General features: G+C 35.0%; 1 protein-coding gene across 2 annotated transcripts in view; it reads left to right on the forward strand.

Moving 5' to 3' along the window:
- Positions 1-349: 349 nt before the first annotated feature.
- Positions 350-23,136, forward strand: part of LOC148618059 (uncharacterized) — a 66,447-nt gene continuing 43,660 nt past the window's right edge. For both annotated transcript variants that reach the window (XM_088585910.1, XM_088585911.1), the window contains exons 1-6: positions 350-458; positions 2,070-2,179; positions 6,298-6,497; positions 7,526-7,635; positions 8,372-8,440; positions 11,655-21,966. In XM_088585910.1, the coding sequence (XP_088442036.1) occupies positions 2,076-2,179; positions 6,298-6,497; positions 7,526-7,635; positions 8,372-8,440; positions 11,655-21,966 (10,795 nt within the window). In that variant the 5' untranslated portion in view covers positions 350-458; positions 2,070-2,075. The remainder of the gene's footprint in view (positions 459-2,069; positions 2,180-6,297; positions 6,498-7,525; positions 7,636-8,371; positions 8,441-11,654; positions 21,967-23,136) is intronic.

Consider the following 23,136-nt stretch of genomic DNA (forward strand, 5'->3'; position numbering starts at 1 on the left):
AAAGATATCATCATGTGTGTCTTTGTATATTCTGTTGAAAGGTGCATTGCAGTCTAATGCTTTACTGATATCATGTGTATTTTCATATTTTCAGAGACATTACATGTCAATGATATTTTCCTTATTTCAAATGAGTTCTGGAATTTATAACGATATGATTCTTTGTTGTTGTTATTTTATCGCATGTATAAGAGAGTCACTATCAGGCAATAGTTAGATTCATTGATGGATCCACATTAAACAATAATTATAAGTTTTACTTCACGCGGGATCGTGCTCCACATTTTGAGAAAAAAATTCGTACGGGTACGGATACGGGTTGCATATTTCAGACATACCAATTACGTAACAAGATTTCCGAGAAGACAGATGGCGGGAATTGACTACTTTCGTTTTCATTTCGAATATTAATCGCTGATCATGAGTTGATTCATTAATATACTGACAGTTAGCTCAAGGTATTAAACTCATTTTCCATATGATATAAGAAAGGCATATTTTCGCCTGTGCATGACAGCATAGGCACTTGTTTCTATCAGTGGCCGGTACATTATTGTCATTAATCAACTACTATAGGAGAGTTCTTCGTGATGTCATAACTTATCTGTGATTTGGATTTGGTTAGCCAAAAATCCTTTGAGTGGCATAGGGCATCAGAACTTTTTCATTTTTAAAGATAATTGAACAAATCTTTTGGTTCCCAATATTGCAAATAAAATTCTTTTTATCCATGGAATTTTTAAATAAATATTCTGTCAGTGTAATTAGACTATATGTACATAAGATTTTAATTATAATTTTATACAAAGATAGAGGTTTACATATAAATATCACTACAAATTTTATTTTTTCAAGTAAAACAATTATAAATTCACATACATGATATGAATTATTTTATCTAAAATGAAACATTTTACAGAACCAATATTGGATATAAAGTTATAATGTTTCGAAAATTGGGATTCTAATCATGAAATTGTCAATTGTTTATTTGCCAACCAATTTGACACTTAATGATATGCAAATTAGTGAATATGACATCACTAATGAGATTGGCGAACTCTCCTATTCTTATTTGATAGAAACTGGCCATTGAAAGTTCTAAACAAGTGACTGTGTGTGACAGTTCCATAACATGCCTTGGGATTGTCTTCATATACATGCCATGGTATGATCCACAAGGGCTTGCTCCCACTTTCAAATATGCAACCCCACTATATATTATATAACCATGAAAAGGTAGTCTGAATTTCCTCTGATCCTGCAACCCTCCTCTTTTTTATTTGGATATTGATATGTTGGGTTGGAGTCAGAATGATGTACCACACAAAAAGTTGGAGATTCAGCGGTACCACGGAGTACCGCCCTTCAACTGCTTGGAACGACTTTTAAGCTATATGCTGATACCAAATTTGCCACAAAAATTAAATTTTTTATTGAAGTTTCGATCATTTTCCATGAGAGACCCTGTTTTGATATTTTTATCTCAATCGTAATAGAGAGTAGGCGGAGCTTGTTACTTTTGGAATGGAAGGGTAGCGGGCACGTAATTTTTCAGCGGAATTTTGAAATATTCTGTTAGATTCAGGTTTAACAAAATTGTTTCTGCTCCGTTCCCTTCTAAAAGAAAGAAGCTCCACCAACTCTCTATGACGGTTCATAATGTCAACAAAACAGGGTCTCTCGTGGAAAATGATTGAAACTCGGAAATTCGTACTAACGAAAAGAGGGATCTCAGATTGGGGGGTTCCTCACTTCAACTCAATTTTTTTTTCAAATAAAATCAAATATATCACCATTTTCTGCTCTGCAATCACTTTGCACATGATTTTAAGTTTAAAATATTGATGACAATTTTCTTTGCATCTACAATTGTACTTCTGTATATACTTGTGTGTACTTGATGCTAGCTGATTTTTTAGCAAAATGTCAAATTATACAATGTACAAATCACTTGAAGTATATGTTCATTTATGTAAAAATAGATATGAAATTTTAATTAAAAAAAAATTTGCTGTCATTTTTGTCTCTTGAGACAGCAGAATTCATGCTGATTTCTTTTTTTCCAGAAAAGCATGCGACCCATTAGGGACATAGATATGGAAGATATTGCTGTGTACTGTCACCTAAGGAGAATAGGTCCTCAAGCAACGACCCCTGTTGCTGTTAATCATATGAGGTACATCTAGGTCATTTACTTCCTGCACCTCTTTTGTGAACGATATTTGGGTGTATATACAGTGAAACCTAGCAGAATCAGACACTTTTTATTAAAAAGTCTTTTTACATCAATTTTAATGTATGTTGAGCTTTGGTAATCTTAGAGATAGACTAAATCAAAGTATTAAAAGAATTTTAGCTCAAAACTTTGCCGCCATTTTGGTTGCTTTCCTAACACGATTTTTAGGTTAAAGTTGACACTTATTTTGTCAAAATTACCTAAAAACTCCTAAATTAAACCCCTAATTTGCATTTCAGTCTCATTTCTTTAATTAAAAGAGTCATTAATCTGACAAAAGGTGTTAATTGCTATCTAAACAGGTAAGAGTACATTTTATGATATGTGAATAATCTCCGAGGAGCAATCAGCTGATCAGGGTTTGACGATTAGAAAATGAATTCTGATTGGATCTTCCACTATTTTATGAACACCAATCTTTTTCTAAAGATTAAATTCTACTCCACAATTAATTTGACAATACTGTCATTTTAACAGGTCTTCAATTTGTAGACACAGGTGTGTAAGCAAATTTTAAAATTATCATTGTTTATACAAAATGAGTTACCTCCCCTGTGATCTTCTTATTTCCAGTAATTTCAACAATGCAGTATTTTCCCCAAAAGTTTTGTTTGCAATGGTTAAAAGAAATACTATTCATTTCAAATAGTGATGATTTTGGAAATTCAGTATCAATATGAATATTTGTTACATTTCCTCATATACTGCACCTCATGGTATGCATTAAATGAAAAGTAAGAGTTGGCCAAGTTTCCTGTAATCTGCAGACATGAAAGTGTACAATATCAAGCTGTCACATATTCCACTTTAGACTTTTTGAGGCCCCATTATACTTGCTGAACTCTCATGGAGATTTTCGAAAGTTGGCAGACGTGTGACTCGCTCAAATTAAGTTTTAGTTCAAATAGAAAGATTTTTATATTTAAATTCAGATGTCTTTGATTTTTTAAATTGTATAACAATTTTTAAACAAATCATTGTGCCCTAAAAATTAAACATTGCAACAAAAAGTGCCCTTTAGAAAAAAAATTACCATGCCCTTTTTTAATCCTAGATTTAACACTAAGAGACCTATAATTAAAGAGATAAAAAAAACTTGTTAATTAGCCAGTTTATCAATAAAATTTATAAGGTTTACCATTTTTAGTGATTTGATGGAGTTTTGTAATTGCTCAGCAGGTCTGGACTAGCTGGCTCATCACCTGTTTAAATCACACTAATTTAAAAGTCCAAAACAGGTTTGGTTTTGACAGGTTTCAGTGTATTAGATTCATCCAATTTCTGATATATCTTAATACTGGTACTTGTTTTGGCATAAAATACTGAAGCATAAAAAATGACAATTCAGAGACACTTAGATTGTAGTACGTGAAAACAGGAAACAGAATCTACGAAGATAACTAAATGAAATAAAGTTACATGTATTTACATGACATGCATATAATACTAAAGCACTTATAATATGAACTCCCACTAAAAACTGGAAGTGACATCTGTTGCTCAGGAAAAGTTAAGCATGTCCTGTCCTTCCATTGCTAATGAGTAAAATCATAAGTGTTGAGTGTGCCACAGAATATGAAGGAATAGTACATGTATACATTTATATACATATAAGTTGGACCTCAAACTTAGATTGTCATACATGTGCATCTATAGATAACTAATTTGATATATAATCCAAAACTGACAATTTCTGTGTTGAGTAAGTTAAAGTAGAGTACACATTTATTTTCTGTCTTGAAATATCAATTCCTTGATTTCTAGAGAAGGGGGTTTAAAAACTGAGCTCAGAACACTTTTTCAAAATATCTTAATATAAAAAATTATGACAAAATACGTGTTTAAAATATTGAAATTTTGTTGGACAAAGTGGCGTAAAAAAGCATGAAAAAATGAGTCCCTTATATTTTGTCAGTCTCATTTCTCAGGAAATAGATATATGTGAAGGCAAGAACTTTATAAATTACATATTTTGCCACATGTCAGTAACATATTTCATTTGCTGACATAAGAACTAGATAGTTAAGGCAACATTCTGAAACAAAATTTGAGTTTTTCATATTTTCAAACATGTCCGAATCGAAAAAAAAATGACTAAGTCCAACATTAAAATCTCAATTTCCAGTTTTTCAGAGACTAGTTTTACAAAACATTGCAGTTCTGCTTGTCTAAAAAATGATATACTTCACATCTGGCATGTTGTTAGTTGATAATCTAATTACAGAAAAAAAGAACAGATTTCTTCAGAATATGTTCCAAAAAAATTGACTTTTATGCCTTTCGACTTGATTTCGCGGCAGAAAATGGCTAAGGCCAACATTTTTTTTCAGTAAATCTGTCATAACTTTTTTACTATTGCAAATATCCCCCTGAAAATTTGCACCCAGGGTTTTTTGGGGGATTCTTTTTCATTTTGTAATGCTTAAAATGATGTATTTCCATTAGATTTATTTATATGCCTGTATTGATAACCAAACCTAGATCCTGTATGTGGATTTTTCTATTGACACCATCAAGAAATATGGGTTTTTGTTGTTGGTTCAACTTGTATGTATATATTTAATCAAAAACCCAATTTAAACTTTGATATGCATGTCTTGCTTTGTCCTTTTAACATTATTTAAAGAAAGCTTACAATTTGCATAAATATATTTGGGGAGGATTTTGATCCAGCAAAACTAGTTTTTCCCCCACTACATGTTACATGTGCCTGTTCGAATTCAGGAGTTGAGGACATTAGTCTAACTTTGCTATGCATGTTTTGCTTTGTCCTTTTAACATTGTTTTAAGAAATCTTTTCAAATAGTATAAATATATTTGGGGGGGATGGCTTGGATCCAGCAAATATAGTAAAACTAGATTAGACCACACTACATTGTATGTGTTTCATGTGCCTGTCCAAAATTTTGGAGTCAAGGCTTGGTCATTGTGCTTTCTTATTGTTTTTTTTTACATGTTTACTTTTATTTTTGTATTTGAGCAGGGTATTTTTCAAATATTAATACAGGTTTTATTGTTTGGTACAGCAAGGCAAACTGATCAGTTAAAAAAGATAAAAAAAAACATTCATGATTTTATGTTAATTGCAGCTTTATTTTCAGAATTATAAATTTAGTATGCACAACTCAAATAGAATATTTGACCAAAAAGCAGAATGTATTCAACAAGTTAATAAATAGGGGAACCACCATTTAATTTCGGGGGGGGGGGGGGGGGGGTGGGGGGTATGATTGTTTCTTAGATTTTTTTTTAGTTTGCAGCAATAAGTCACATTTCTTTCTCTCCAAAATTTAACAGTATTTCATATTTTTTTTTGGTTACCTAATTGTCCAGAATTTATATATTTGGTGAAAGGGAGAAAGAATGGGGGGCAGCTCCCATTTATACATGCCATGGGCTCATCCATTCTTTCCTATAACATGATTTTATTTTTCATTTTAAAAAGTAAAGAAAAAGTACTAACAAGATTTGATTTTTTTGTCCAGTATATTCTGCAGGAACTCATCCTGACAATTTATATGTCGAGTAAGCTGAAGTAGAGTACACATTTACTCTTTGTTTATAACATCACACATGAAGTTGCCTTCTTCTTGTTTCCATGCCCCAAACTGAATTAGTGGCATTAACATGCAGTGTTCTTGTCAGTACATCTGTCCATATGGTTTAGATCTATATTTAAGTTCTGCCTAAATATTTAATGAGCATTACATGCATGTATGTACATGTATATGGTTCTTAATGAAATGTTTCAGTCTGTTTCTAGAAGAGGTAGCCCTGACATTGATGAAGGGTAATAACAGAATTACTGAACTAATAAAATCCAGGCAGTAGTCAAAAGGAAAGTCTGTATAACCAATGGGAATATAAGGGCAAGTTGGAAATCACCGTCATGGTCCTGACTTGGTACAGGCATTTCTAAATGAAAGGTGGGATAAACCAGGTTTTATAGTGTACTAAACCTCCCGCTTCCATTACGATTCAACTAATTAATTTTGTACAACTGGTAAGTGTTGAGTTTGATGGGTTGTGAATTAATTGTATTCTTACTTTTTGCCAAGGTTCTACAAGACAGTCAGCATCATTGGTAGAAGTCCAAAGGACTGTGATTTTATAATCGACTCATCCAATGAAAAAAGAAGGATGTATATTTCACGAATACATGCTAGAGTTGTCAGACAAGTTGGTACAGAGATTGCTATACATGTTATACACGATGATAGCAGGAATGGTGTATTCATCAACAATATTAAAATCAATGGTAAGTCTAAAGCCAAACAAAATAATAGCCTTGTTTTCTGCTACTGGCAAGAAAAAAATAGGGTAGGTAGGAGGGGGGATTATTTTATTTTTCAAAAACATTTTACATTGAGTTAATGGAGAAACAATCTAGATTTTAACAGAGCTTAGCCCAAAATGGCTATGAAATGTTTAGGGTAGGTAGGGTAGCAGGAAACAGACATATTATTTTTTTAGCCAAATGGATCACTTTAATTATTATTTTAATTTAGAATGCATTGTCCTTTAAAAAAAAAGGCATGAACAGTCTTCGACTATAGGACCAGGGTTTGAAATAAGCACCCTAAAATGCCCCTGAAATTTGGTGTGGGCTACTAAAATGTCTACTCTGATTGTAAAGAACTATACATATTGGCTACCAAAATCTAAACCGTGGGTTACTGAGCAGATATTTTAAGTCAAAAGCCTGAGGATTCAAATTTACAATAGAACTCTAATAACTGTAAACGTAAATGTGTAAATAACCCAATGAAACAGTTTTACATCTTCATGCCAAACATCACAGGCGAAGCTAATGATATATGTCCAGCCGACCGGAAAAGGTATAAGGTAGATCCACAGAAATAGGTCAGGTGAATTTAAAGTGAAATTAGCCTTTAAGTTAATTTAGAATTAAGATATGCTGTTCTTAAACAGAGAAAAAAATTTATAGAAATCATACATACAGTATTTTAATCTGGTAGGCTAAATTATTTTTTTTAAATGGACAAACATTTATCTTTCCTATCTGGCCTCTTTCGTCCCTTTTTTCAACAAGGACTTAACAAATGTTCAAAAAATGAATAAGTGTAATACTGGGTTGTAGGCTGTGGCTAACTCATATTGTGAAGCAGAACATATGTATTCTCTTTATGAGCCATCTTGATCCAGTTGCAAGCAATTTATTGTATCCTTATCAGGATTTTACATTTAGGTCTGTTTTGTTAATTTTCTTTTACAAGGTATGAATTTCATGTGTTTAAAATAAAGCGGTTTCATTTCTTGTTGCAGGGAGTGTTAGATTAGAAGAAGGAGATCGAGTAACATTTGGTCACTATAATGGAGAACCTATTGCCCCGGGGACAAGATGTCGGCAGCCCGCTTCAGAGTATCAGTTCATTGTGAGCAACCCCTGTTTACCCCTAAGGTTTCAGCGTAGTTTGGATTTATAACAGCTGATCATGCTCTACAAATTGTGAATCTCTTCATAATATCCATGTTTAAGTAACACTAAGTTTAAGATTTTACTACTCATTTTCATGAAGTATGGCTAAAAGTAGTCTTTGTTTTGTCACAAATTAGCATAAGTACAATACTTCATTAATAGTATTTGTCATTTTTTTTACATGGAAAGTACATACATTGCATACATCAAGTCCTTACATGTATGTGGGATATACTTGGTACACATTTAGCTTATGTTCATTTTTGAATACTTTTTTGTATATATAAAGTAGACAATTATATATTTTTTTCAATTACTTCGTTGGAAAAGCAGAAAATCACTATTACCATTGGTTGATTTAACAACAAGAGGTCATTGAAATATATTCTAAAATGTGATGTTACATTAGAAGAACAAACTGTTGCATCAAAACTTCTGATAGAATTCAGGAGCTGATCCTGGATTTCAGGTTTGGAGGGGGGAGTAGAATTCATAAATTAAATTAAAAAATTGGAAAGGGGGGTAAAATTTGAGATTTTTTTTTTTCAAATCTATATTGTCATATGAAATAAAATCACTATGATTTATGTGGTCGGTTTTGATAAATCAGTAGTTTAGCAAATATTAAAGTAGCACATTTTTTTGTATAGACAGGAATTTTCAATTGTAACTGGTGTTTTTAATTTTTACAGTTTGAAAGATGTAATTGTTCAGAGAATTGTGACAGTCACAAATCCCCATCAACCCATGGAACCGACTCAGTAAGTACTGACCTTTATTCTGTTAGGTTTATGGAATCTTCTCTTCAGGCCATTGGGCTCTCTTGTTAGTAAGCTGGAAGCCTACTGAACCTTGTGGGTTGGTTTTTTTTTATATCCCAGCTTGCATGACTATGTCGGCTTTAAAAGCTCATAAGCACTTGCGATTTAATGTTTTATATGTACTGACTTTAAATAAAGCTTTTAAACTTTGAACGTAATAGGGATGAACATCATTCTATCCACACATCTGTTGATTTATTACCACAGAGAGGTACCCCTCCACCACTGAATGGAATTTTCACAGTATATATCATATTCCCATTATGTAACTCCTTGTAGATTTGGATCCAAATCAATTTGAAGGTAAAAAAGTACATGTTATTAATGAGGGCAGTGAGCAGTTCCATCCTTGTAAACATTGCTCACAGTTTTATTAGATATGAAATAGCATTAATTGGATGCTAATTATAGCTCTATATTCTTCTTGGTTATAAATGTCAATATACAGCAACATACACTCTTCAAAAATAGTTCCTTCTGTTATACCCTTGTAGACAAAAGGTTTGGGGTCTGTCTGTCTGTCTGTCTTTACACATGTAACTCCTAAATTTGGTTTAGCATTTGGGACTAGTATAAAGAAGGGTACATTGATGGATAAAATGTTCACATCCTAAAATTTATAATTTACCTGCCAAAGATATTAAATTACAATCAATCATTGAATGGATGAATACTTTATTTCACCAGCATAACAATGCTGTAGCAAATAACACAGTATACATTATATGACAAATATGACAGAGAACAAACAATGTGTAGTATTATATATGAATGAGTTATATCTAAATATAGTGAAAATATGAAATAAACTTCATATAATTTGAGCCCTTAGTTTCCAAGCCGCATTTAGATACTGACATAGTTTTTTTAAGTTTTTGATTTATCAAAATACCTTATGTGGCAGATCTATCAATGGAACTTCTCTACTATTTCTGAACACTACACAAAAATATAGTTCATAGGTAATTCCTTTTATATCATTCAATACCTCTTTCATAAAAAGTAAATATGTTTCTTGCAATTATTCAGCTCAATAATATTCTATTATTTCTGCAAATAGAATTGAGATCTAGTCTTCATGTCAACTGAAGATTTGAGGGACTCTGTTTTGGCCTTGAAATATCATATTTAGTAATAAATTTGTATTTAAGAAATTTAGTTCTTGCAGTAATGTGGCAGTAAAGCATAAAATGTGTTAAGCATGTTCAATTTAACACACTTATCAATCAAATTCTCCAGCCTTTCATTAATAGTTTATCATTAAAAGGCAGGAAGTCAAGAGCAGTGATTTTAACCAAGTAAAATTTGCGGGAAAATTCAAATTGATAAAAATGTCTCGTTTTTAGAAATCTTATGTTTGTCAAGGAAATTTTTTTCTTAAGCTGAAATTGGTTTTTATTGAGTACAATGTACAATGAATAATCTGTTACTGTAGTATTTTAACGTAAATGCAAATTAATTTTTGACAGTTTTAAAAATTTAGGAAAAAGGTGAAATGGAACAAAATTTGTATTTGTGTGTGAAGTTGGATCAGAAGTATGGATTAACATCCGGTTTATACATATTACGGAAAAAACAGTTCTTGATATCAAATATGAAAAATGCAAATGTATGATCACAATTTTATTTTACATCATGTAATCTTCGAACTTTTGTTCATGCTACAATTTTCACAGTATTCAAAAACATGCAGTGCTGACAGCACTTTGATTTGTTAAACTTGCTTGTAACAAATGTTTAAGTTTATGAGTATTAGAACTATGATAATTAGGTAAAAAATGACATCTCAGTGACCTAAAAGTAGGACATGTCAAAATGATATGATTGTCTTCTTCTATGCAATTCATATAACAGCATTTACAGATTGTATTATATCTAGGAGTATTGTCATATCTACCAGTCTCAATACACAGTTTAGAAGTACCACTATGCAAATTGCTTAATAATACAATATTATAATCAGGGGTTTCATTAATTTTTACAGGATGTAGGGGGTACCAAATAAATTTGGCAAGGGGGTCCAGGGCAATGCTTTGGTGAGGGGGGGGGGGGTGCAAATCCCCCATGGAAGCTCCTGGATGTTAGCCTTTTTGACATTTAAATTTTGACTTGAAAATATGGGATTAAGTCTGAAATATTTGCTTCAGCTTTGTTTAAAATATATGAATTTGAAATCAAGATATATTATGACTCATAACTGATTTAAGTCTCAAAACCCTGAAATCCAGGAGCTCCCTATGATTCCCACCAGATCCATTTCTAGACTAATGCTAATAAACTTTGTTGACTGTTTAATACTATGCCATTTTATATGACATTTTGATAAATGTCATATTTTGTTCTTAGGCTTTTATTTGGGAATCCAATATTTTTTTTTATATTCTTGTGAGCAAAGGCCAGACATATTCTTTTCAAACTTAGGGTTGCCAGAATATATTTACCAAAACTTCCCCTCATCGCCAAGTCGAATGGTCGTCCCTTAAATCATATTCTGTAAAAGTCTGTTTCATGTGTTGACTCGTCAACACTAAAAATTTCTGCACTCGTCTGCACAAATCAGAAAAAATATCGGGAAAAATGACGGGTATGGGTCAATTCCAAATAGGAACGGCATTTTTTTACAAGTTTTCATAGAATCTTCACCTTTGTTTAGCTTTTTGTTCAGCACAAAATAATCGGCGATTGCTTTGACATTGTTAAGTCACCACATGTTTTCTGTAAATGCACTTGTTAAACGTTAAATCGTTGTAGGTTAAAGCGCTTTACCAATTAGATTCTGACACGGACCTCGAAGAAGACACCAATAGAAACAATAATAAACACTGACGATCACGATTTTGGAGACATACCTGTAGCCTACAGACGGAATGATCTTGGATATCTATTTACTAGATTTTTCCTCATGATTTTTTTTTTTTTTGCTTCTATTTTATTCTGCTGGTATAAGATGCTACCATAACTGCGGGCACCGGCTCTTAATGAAAGCACTTTCTTATTTATCTTAATACTCAAAAGTTCTTAGATGGGCAAAAATTCAAAATTAACAAGGCCTCATTTTCAGTATAAAACGTCATGATTTCAACATTTATATTGTAAATGTAAAAAAATCCTCACCTTATATTTTTGGTATAAAATTCATTAAATTTATTTTTAGACCATTATACCTGCATCAGAAATCCAGAAGTCTGAAAAAAGAAGTGATAGCTTAAAGAGAGAAACCACAACTTCCGAGGTTATTTGGACCAGACCAAATATACCCATTTCTACATCCCAGCCTGTAAATCCACAGTCCACTAATGATGTAGTCATATGTAATCGTCCAGCAATATGTACAGAAATGTCTGTAGAAGGGGTACAGGACTCACTCATCAATAATAACATTACTTCGGAGCCACCAACCATGGTAATGAGTACAGTCTGCAGTTTTTATTCAAGTATGAGTAGTATTGAGCGCACCAAGTTTTCCAGCATGCCATTAGTTTCAAATAATAGTGATACTGACAGGTTCCAGTCTGCTCTTTCTTCAATGCCCATCCCAACAAATGCTGATGCAGCCAATGATCAAGTGAACTTAATTCCTCGTGTCCAACCAGGTACAAATGCTGATACAGCCAATGACCAAGTGAACTTAATTCCCCATGTCCAACCAGGTACAAGCATTGATACAAATGGAAATAACTTGGCTGTAAATATTAGGAGAAAGGACGATGAGAATGGCAACATTGACATTCCACAAGGGTCTGATGTGAAATCAAAAAGAGACTGCAATAAATTACTGGTAGTTGAAGACAAAACTCATCAACCACAGACAGAGAGATCTAATTTTGACTTGGAAGGTAGTGTTCGAGACTTCAGTTCTGAGGAAAAAAGTCTTGAAGAAAAAGACAGTGGTGGAGGCCAAGGTTCTAATGAGCATAGTCTTGGCATGGAGGATTTAGATTTTAAAAATAAAAATACAGATGAGAATGTTGTGGCATTGCTGTCATATAAAGATGATATTTACAGCATAAAAAGAAAAACTGATGAAAATACAGACATGACTAGAAAAGGAGATAAAGAGACACAAGATGACACCATTAATTCAGTTAATGCAAATTTACAGGGTGATAAATTAAATGATGGAGACTTTGAATCTGATAATAGAATAATATCTGATGTTATGGAGTACAGTTCTAGGGAAGAAAACATTCAACCAGCAGAGTACAGTGACTGTGTCACAAGAAATATGGAGTTCAAGGACTTTGAAAGGTCAAGTTGGTCAGAATGTTCCTCACATGATAGCAGTGAATCTCTCAGAGATTGTTTACCATACTGTAAGAAACATCATATTCGGGAGAGAGGAAGTCAAGAGTATGACTCCTACAGCTGCCATGGAAACAGAAGGGATAGTCTGTCTGGTATAAGTAGTATCCATAGCGAGGGAAATATAGTTGAGAATGAGTTGGATGTTCAGGAACTGTCAAATGATCTTGATGAGGAAGAAAATGCTTTCATCAGTAAAGATGAAGGAAACCATGGTGGTGAAGAAGATCAAGAACAACAAGAGTTATATGATGAGCTCAGAGAAAAACAATCACAAATAAGTGATAAAGAACAGCAAGAAGTTTGTACTGAAGTCAGTGAACAGTCAGAGATTTGTTGTGAAGGCGTAAAAAATCAACTAAAAGTTTGTCCTGTAGTTAGTGAAGAACAATCAGAGATTTGTACTGAAGCCCTGAAAGAACAGCCAAAAGTGAATTCTGAAGTTCTGGAAGAACAGCCAGAAGTGAATACTGAAGCTCTGAAAGAACATCCAGAAGTGAGTACTGAAGTTCTGGAAAATCAGCCAGAAGTTGTTTCTGAAGTGGGGGGAGATGAGCCAGAAGTGAATACTGAAGTCCTGGAAAAACAACCAGAAGTAAATACTGAAGTCCTGGAAGAACAGCTAAAAGTTGTTTCTGAAGTGGTGACAGATCAGCCAGAAGTTCGTACTGAAGACATTGAAGAACAACCAGAAGTTGTTACAAAAGTCGGGGAAGAACAGCAAGAAGTTGCTGAAGTCAGGGAGGAACAGTCAAAAGTTACTGATGTCATGGAAGATCAGTCAGTTGTTACTGAAGTCAGGGAGGATCAGCCAGAAGTGAATAATGAAGTCATGGGAAAACAGCCAGAAGATGATACTGAAGTCAGGGAAGAACAGCCAGAAATTGTTACTGAAGTCAAGGAAGGACAGACTGCCATTGGTACTGAAGTCAGGGAAGCGCAATCTGAAGATGTAGAAGATGACCATGAAGGTCATTTAGAGGTTCCATTTGATGAACAGCTAGCTGTTATAGAGGATGGTAATGTAAAACCAACAGAACATCTAGCGGGTATTGTTACAGTTAAAAGTAATGATCCACCAGAATTTGTAAAGGATATTGGTGATGATCACTTAGCGGTTTTAGATGATATTGATGAAGGTTGGTTAGAAATTGAAGAGGTTACAAGTCAAGGTCAAAGTGAGGTTGTAGAAGGAACTAAAGAATGTCAACTTGAAGTTGTAGATACTGATGACAAATGTCAACCAGAATCTGAAGAGGATACACAAGAAAATCAGCAAGAGTTTGTTGAAGAATCTGATGAAGATCTATTAGAGTTTGTAGAGGATGCTAGTCAAGATCTTTGTGAGGTTGTAGATGGAATTAAAGAATGTCAACAGGAATTAGTAGATACCGGCAAATGTCAGTCAGATTCTGTAGCAGTTCCCTATGAAGGTCAGATAGAATCTGAAGAGGATACAAATTCATGTCAGCTAGATTTCCTTGCAGATAATGAAGGTCAAGCAGTGGTTTTAGAAAACAATGGTAGTAGTCAAACGCAATCTATAAAGGATACTAATGAAGGTCAACTAGATGTTACAGAGAATATTGGTAGAGGACAACCTTATGTTAACTTTGTTGAAGGTCAACCAGATGTTTTAGAGAACTTTGTTGAAGGTCAAACAGAGGTTTTTGAGAATACTGGTAGAAAACTAACAGATATAGTAGAGTATGTTGGTAAAGATCAACTGGATGTATTAGAAATATCTAGTGGTGGTCAAACAGAATCTGTAAAGAATTTCAGTGAAGGTCAGTTAAATGTTTTAGAGGAAATTGGTAAAGGTCAACATGAGGTTATAGATATAGGTCAACAAGTGGTTGAAGGAATTGACAATGGTCTACCTGAAACTCTAGAGGATAAAGGTGAAGGTCAGCAAGAAATTGTAGAGAATACTGTGGAAGATCAACTAGAAGTTTCAGTGGACATTAATGAAGGTCAACCAGAAGTTACTGATACTACAAGTGATAAGGTACCAAAGAATTATTGTACTGATGAAAACTATTTAAAAACTGCAAACAATATCACTAATGATCCATCAGATGTTAACTTTGAAACCATCATAGATCAACCTAAAAGTAATGAAGTTAAAGATGTTCAGTCTGTTGTTGTGGGCATACCATTAACCAGTAAGGTGTTATCTGTAACTAACAGCAATGATCAAGATGAAAAATTGATTGAAAGTTCAAGGGAGATAAGTAATGGTACAACAGATGATGAAAAACACTTTCTTGATCTAGAAAATCACCAGGCGAAAGATGCAGGATCTAGATTATTTCTCATTGGAACTGGTAATCATCAGAATTTTATTGATATGGATGAAATCAGACAATGGGAAGACAAACAGTACAATATGTATACCTCACAAAATACAGACACTGGTGAAAGTTTTCATCTGGAGGAAGAAGACTGCAGTGCTGTGCTGTGTGATGACAAAAGTCAACTTCACATTTCATATAACAATTGTATTCATCAAAAAGCTGAGCATCCTACAGTGGAAGTGGAGAATCTAGATGATAGTGTTTATCAGCAAGAAGTAGGAATAAAGATGACTTGTAACAACCATGATATTGTACAAGTAAATCATAACCTTGTCAAAGATGAGGAAGATAAAAGTGATAACAGCAGTACTGTGGATGTTACTGAAGAATATGACCTTGAGGAAGAGATTGGGGGATCAGGTGATGAAATTGAAGACATTAGCAGAAAGGATGATGATTTTTTTCACTCTTTTTATGAAAATGAATCCTTTGTGCGAAATTCTACCCTAGTCTCAGGTCAGCTTCAGATAGGTTGTAGAACTGGTGAAAAAGAAAATTTAAATGCAAGCCCTAGAATGGGATATTCTGATGTACACTCATTTGCTGTGCATGAAACACCAGCTGTCAATGACAGCGAAACACTGGCAACAGCCATCAATGACAATAATTCGACAGTAGCAACTATTAATGATGATGAAACACCAGTAACAATCATCAATGACAATGTAACACTAGTAACAGCCATCAATGACTGCAAAACAGCAGTAGCAGCCATTGATGACCATGAAACATCAGTAGCAGACATCAGGGACAAAGAAAGAACAGAAACAACCATTAATGACAATGAAACTCCGGTAGTAGCCATTAATGACCATGAAACATCAGTAGCAGACATCAATGACAAAGAAAGAACAGAAACAACCATTAATGACAATGAAACTCCAGTAGCAGCCATTAATGACCATGAAACATCAGTAGCAGCCATTAATGACAATGAAACACCAGTAGTAGCCATTAATGACCATGAAACATCAGTAGCAGACATCAATGACAAAGAAAGAACAGAAACAACCATTAATGACAATGAAACTCCAGTAGCAGCCATTAATGACCATGAAACATCAGTAGCAGCCATTGATGGCCATGAAATACTTGGTGCAGCCATCCATGACCATGGAATACCAGGAACACCTGTCAATGGCCATGACAACATTGAAATACTTGAATCAGCCGTTAATGACCACACCACAGAAATAACAAACATCAATGACCGTAATTACCATGAAACTCCAGTAACAGCCATTAATAAATGTGATGACAGTGCCATGAAAACATCAGATGTAAATGACTATGTTAACAATGAAAAACAAAAAACAGCCACCAGTGACTGTATGACTGAGGTGTTGGAAGAAATCACACTGTCAGATTCTCTGTCACTAATCCTTCCTGTTGGGGCCTGTGCCAGTTCAAGGCACAAAACTCAACTAAACTCATCCCAGACCTTTTCTGATGGGACCTGTGCCAGTTCGGTAGACAACAGTCAACTCAACTTATCCCAGACCTTTTCAGAATCGACATGTGTCAGTTCATTAGACAACAGTCAACTCAACTCATCCCAGACCTTTTCTGATGGGACCTGTGCCAGTTCGGTAGACAACAGTCAACTCAACTTATCCCAGACCTTTTCAGAATCGACATGTGTCAGTTCATTAGACAACAGTCAACTCAACTCATCCCAGACCTTTTCTTATGGGACCTGTGGCAGTCCAAGTCAAAGAACACAACTCAGTTTATCACAGACCTTTTCTGAAGGGATAAGTGCTAGTTTAGAAAACCTTAACTCATTCCAAAGCCTGTCTGAAGGAACTTGTGCAGTAAGAGAATCTTCTGGTGCTATTTCCCTTGTCGTCGAGGATTCTTTTCAGGTAACTGATGCCTCCACTACTATCATTGAATCAGATTTGGACCTTACCAGAAACATCAGTGCAGAGTTGTCCAAAGGACTTGATACAGATAGAACTAGTGCTGGCCTGGAATCTGATTTGGACCCAGACTTCACCAGAAACATCAGTGCAGAAGTGTCAGAAGCAATTGATATAGATAGAACTAGTGCTAGCCTGGAATCTGATTTGGACCCGGACTTCACCAGAAACATCAGTGCAGAGTTGTCCAAAGGACTTGATACAGATAGAACTAGTGCTGGCCTGGAATCTGATTTGGACCCAGACTTCACCAGAAACATCAGTGCAGAAGTGTCAGAAGCAATTGATATAGATAGAACTAGTGCTAGCCTGGAATCTGATTTGGACCCGGACTTGTCAAACTTCACCAGAAACATCAGTGCAGAGTTGTCAGAAGGAATTAATACAGATAGAACTAGTGCTGGCCTGGATTCTGATTTGGACCCGGACTCGTCAAGCTTCACCAGAAACATCAGTACAGACTTGTCAGAAGGACTTGATACAGATAGAACTTGTAGTGGCCTTAAATCTGACTTGGCTGACAGACTTAATATAGATAGAACTAGTGCTGCCCTTGAATCTGATATGGCCTCAGACTTATCAAATGTTACCAAGAACACCAGTGTAGAATTTGCTAAAGGACTTTATACAGATGGAACTAATGGTGGCATGGAATCTGATTTGGCCTCAGACTTTTCCAACCTTATCAAGAACACCAGCACAGAGTTTTCTGAAGGACCTGATACAGATAGAAGTAATAGTGGCCTAACATCTGATCTGGCATCAGACTTGTCAAACCTCATCAAGAATACCAGTACTGAGTTTGCTGAAGGACCTGTTACAGATAGAACTGATAATGGCCAGGAATTTGAACTGGCCTCAGACTTGTCAAACCTGACCAAAAACATCAGTACAAAGATGGTTGAAGGACTTGATACAGATAGAACTAAAAGTGACCCAGAATCTGATTTGGCCACAAGCTTGTTAAATAATACCAAAAACACCAGCACTGAGTTTGCTGATCGGATTGATATGGATAGAGACCGTTCTGTGTCAGAATTACAGGGTACAACACTCAGTAGAATCCAGAATCATGATAGTGGTTTATCAGTAGAGGACAAGCATAGTGGAAACACCAGTGTAGAGTTGGATAAAACATATTTATCATTGAAGAAAGATACTGATGGCACAAACCTTTTCTTGTTTGATTCTGTAGGTAATATGAAGGAAACACTGTCCAGGAAAGTATTAGACAAACCAGCATCAGCAGATTTTCAAATTGATGTAGGTCAACCCAACTGTATAATTGATGACAATGTGGAATTAGTAAGTGTGGAGCCTTTAACGACAACAGAACCTGAAAGTATTTCAAAGGAATTATCATGTCAAATGCCTTCCATCCACACTATGATAAGCGACGTTGTGCATGAATTTTTCAGGATAAAAGAAGTTGTTAAAAAGTTCAAGGCAGATACAGTAAAATCATCAAGACCTGAGGATATGACATTTGTTGAAGATAATGAAAGAAATCCAAATGTGCATATTAATACTTTTCATAATAAGGAATCTGAAGGAATGTTGCACATAGCTGGAAACTTACCTACTGAGAAAATAGACAAGTCCACGGAAGGAACCTCAGAGCCTAAGTCTGAAGTCCTAAGACTGTCCTTTCAAGAAGCGTCTAATCCAGGATCTAATGAAGTTATGAAACCACACAGTAATGAAGTGTACATACCTGAGTCTGATGTTACTAATCAGAGAACTTCTGTGTCTGAAGATAATGACTCAGGAGACCAGGAAACTAAATCTAAAGTTGGGGACTACTTCATAGACCAGGAAACAAAGTCTAAAGTTGGGGACCACTTCATAGACCAAAAACCAGGGTCTCAAGTTACTGACCATGAACCAGATATTGACAAGATTCAAAATTTTACTTCATTGCAGCAGGATACTGATAGAAGTATTAAAGTCAGGAATGGTTCACGAAAAAGGAAACAATCTTTTGATGGTGATTTAGGTGAAGAAACTGTAAAGAGAAGGAAGATGGCAGATATTGGAAGAATGGTTACTGAGTTCTTCAATATAAAGGAGTATATGTCTAAATTCAAACCTCTTAGCTCTAAGTCATTAAAGAAGAGACTTGTTGGAAAGTATGTAGCTAACTTTTTCAACAATAGTAACTTCAATCCAGCACCATTTTCCATCCAAAGCCCTGCAACATTAGACATGATGAATAGTTTTTCCAAAGGTTATAGGGAAACTGAGGAGAGTAGTACAAAACTAATGGGATATGAAACAGCTGATAAAGTTGGAAAGGAGCAGGATGATGGTGTGATTACAGAGTCTGAGGAATTGAAGGAGCTTATAATCAACTTAGAATGTGACCAGATTGTCCAGACAGGATCAAGCCTAGAAGATAATGTAAATTCTCAAGGAACTGATTATCTTTTAGAAAGCAGACACACTGACAGTGAATCAAGGAACAACCCCAAGTATGAAGAAGTTTTAATTGGGCCACAGTTTTGTATGGACCCAGTATCTTTGGCACTGAATTTTGCAAACATCAGAAAACTGTGCAAAAATGATTTAGATAGAAATTTGAATTCCATTGATACTGAGGAAGGCAAAAACATTTCAAGATTTGATGTTGAAAAAGGAGATTGTGACGATGTTATTTTCAATGAGATGAACAAAGACTTAAAGGTTCACAAACAGGACAAGGCAAATAATGAACTAAGCCATTATAAACCTCCAGAGGATGGTCAGAAGACTGGAATATATTCCAGGTTTATAAATAGCTCTGATGTAACACCATGTACTGTAACTACAGCAGATGCTGAATTAGATGATGGTGAAATTTGTTTTGCATCAAAGAGGACCCATGAAAGAATTGACAGTGGAGATTCTGTTGAAACTGTTCCTACAGAAGTACAAGATTTCTCCACTGAATGTAGTAATGACCAAGATGATAAATTAGGTGAGTTGGTGTGTTCTACTGGTGAATCTCTGGATAGTCTGCCATGCGCTGAGGAATGTGAGCTGTTGAAAAAAAGCTCCCATGAGTATGGGAAAGAAAGCTCAGACCATATGTCAACAGATCACAGTGAAGAATCACAGAGTATTCTAGACATAGAATTCATTGCCGAGAAATTTGAAGAGAACAAAATATTAAGGAAAACTAATTCCATTGAAACTGATATTACAGAGGATAGTTTTGTATTTTCTGAGGTGCAGGATGATAGCAGTTCAGGAGGGATGTCCTGTTACGATGAAAGTACAAGTACCAAAAACAACTTCACTGGCAGAGAGATATCTCCTAAGGTGCAGGACGAGAGCAGTTCTGTAGAGAAGTCTTGCTACATTGAAAATGCAAGTACAGAAAACAACTTTATTGGCAGTGAGATATCTCCTGATGTGCAGGATGAGAGCAGTTATGAAGGGTTTTCGCAATTCAGTGAAAGGACTAGTACAGAAAATGACACCCATGGCAGTGACATATCTCTTGAGGTTCAGGGTGAGAGCAGTTTACTTGAAAAGTCATGCTACAATGAAAGTGCAAGTACAGAAAACTGCTCCGTTGGCAGTGTGATGTCTCATGATATGCAGGATGAGAACAGAAGAAGACAATCTCATCTTATTGATAGTATTAATAGCGACAATAAGAATGTTGATATGGATATCATTGATGTTGTTGAAATAAAGAAACAGGAGGAAACATTTTCTAATATCCTCAATTTTAATGATATATCCAGATCAGAGGTAGAGAGATGTCAGAATGCATCAGAATCTACAGCTGTTGATCTACATTATAACCTCTCACTTCCTGATATAGAAATCTCGTCTGATGGAAGCTCATACAACTCTTATAATGAAAGATGTGCAACTCCAGTCCAGCCCAAAATTCCCCTCATTGATCTTTATGATTTTACAGGCGAGGAATCGGATTCCCTTCCTGAGGTGGCGTTTTTAAGGGAAAGTCCTGCTAAGCATGTCATTGTTAAAAAGGAGTCAGATTTTGATTCTGTGCTGACAAGTGACATAGTAGAACAGTTTGAAGATACTGTAAAAGAAAATAAACATAAAGAAGTCTTGAATATATCAAGTGAACTGAATCTCAAGGATTTTGTTCCTCAAGAGTGTGAAACTCCTGCTAAACAGAATCTACGATGTAGAGAATCTTCGCTGTTAAAAGTGACACCCTCTGAGGAAACTTCTAGGAAGAAAAAAGTATATAAGAAGAAATGTGATCCTAGCCTTAGGAAGAATAGAATGGATACTTCTGAGTCGGAGGAAGGAGAAGAAACCGTGAAAAGTCCTATAAAAATGAAATTCAGGAAAAATAGTCCAGAAAAAAATAAGTCTAGGTTAGAAACAGGCAAAAAAAGCTCATTGAAGTTGAGCTCATGGAGAGGAAGTTCTATGAAAGCTGTGTCTGAAGAAACCATTTCTGAAGCAGATGGAGAAAGAAAAATAAAAATGACTCCAACTAAAGCTGAACCTGTGGGTAATGAGCAAAATAAAGGTTTGAGTGACAGTCCTGCTCGGCAAATGCTTAGAAAGAGAAAACCTTTGAGGAATAAGGAGTCTGTTATCAATGAAACATCTGAAAAATCAGTACACAAGGACAAGTCCAGGCTCACTCCTGTCAAAACAGATAATATAACAGGGAAGCCTGTATCACCACTAGGGGCAACACAGAATTTCAGAAAAGGATTAGGTCTTCTGAAAAAGAAAAGAATGCAAAAAGATATAGAGGATTTGATTGAGATTCTGACTGATGAAGAATCAGATGAAAATGAAGGGGTTGTAATGCTGAGGGAGAAGAAAAAAGAAAAACCAGTTGACATTGATGATATTGGTGGTAAAAGCTTTGAACTTGAAACAGATACCAGTTCTGTTGATCTAGGTAAGGCCATTTAAAGTTAATTTCTTGATTTTTAAGTCATTTTTGATGAAAACAAACAAGGGAGAGAGGATGGAAAACAAACAAGGAAGAGAGGACGGAAAAAAGCAAGGGAGAGAGGATGGAAAACAAACAAGGAAGAGAGGACGGAAAACAAACAAGGGAGAGAGGATGGAAAACAAACAAGGAAGAGAGGACGGAAAACAAACAAGGGAGAGAGGATGGAAAAAAGCAAGGGAGAGAGGATGGAAAACAAACAAGGAAGAGAGGACGGAAAACAAACAAGGGAGAGAGGATGGAAAACAAACAAGGAAGAGAGGACGGAAAACAAACAAGGGAGAGAGGATGGAAAACAAACAAGGAAAAGAGGACATTGATAAGGATGCTTTGCATACTTATTTTCGTGGGTATCAAATTTTGTGGTTTAGGGGAAAAGCACAAGTTCTTGGATTTTTGAATTCGTGGTTTTGATGATCCTTTCATACAACTTAAAGTAAAAATTCCTTTCGTTTGGGAATCAACTTTCTTTGTTTACCTAACCCTTGAAATCTACAAAAATTGGAACCCCAGGAACAATAGTACTTACACAGTATTCAAAGCCAAAAAAAATTATGAGATGTGCTTTTTAAACCCTTGCTTTTAAAGTTTGAGGTATTTAGTGATCATGGTGTGTGTCCATTTGTCCATCCATCCCTGTTCTTATCTGCAACTCCTCTGAAGCCACTGAATGGAATTGGATGAGACTTTTACAGATTCTTTATTACAAAATGCCATTGGGCACCTCCTATTTTGTTTTTCCATCTGAATATTTAAATCAAGGGTTATCATATCTGGGAAGGGAAGCAGGGGCATAACCAAGTGAACTTTGCTCACATTTTTTCTGGTTTGTTTTTGTTTTGTTTTTTTTTAATATGGTGATAAGAATGTTGAGGGATGACCCTGTTGTATTTTTGTGTTTCTATGTAGAAATAATTTTTGTACCTAACCTGCTCTGAACTAAAAGTGAAATCAAATGTAATGAAAGTACACAATAGGAATGCCAAAGTTACAAATATATGGATAAGTTACGGCAAGAAAGTTTAGTACACCAGATATAGGGCTCTTGCATATTGTGTACTACTGTGAGTATGAAAGTACTTTAATTCGTGAATACCAACTTTCATGGATTCTGGA

This window comes from Perna viridis, chromosome 5 (genome assembly GCF_037379345.1).
Source record: "Perna viridis isolate PV_CMFRI_1.1 ecotype Kerala chromosome 5, ASM3737934v1, whole genome shotgun sequence".
Taxonomy (NCBI): domain Eukaryota; kingdom Metazoa; phylum Mollusca; class Bivalvia; order Mytilida; family Mytilidae; genus Perna; species Perna viridis.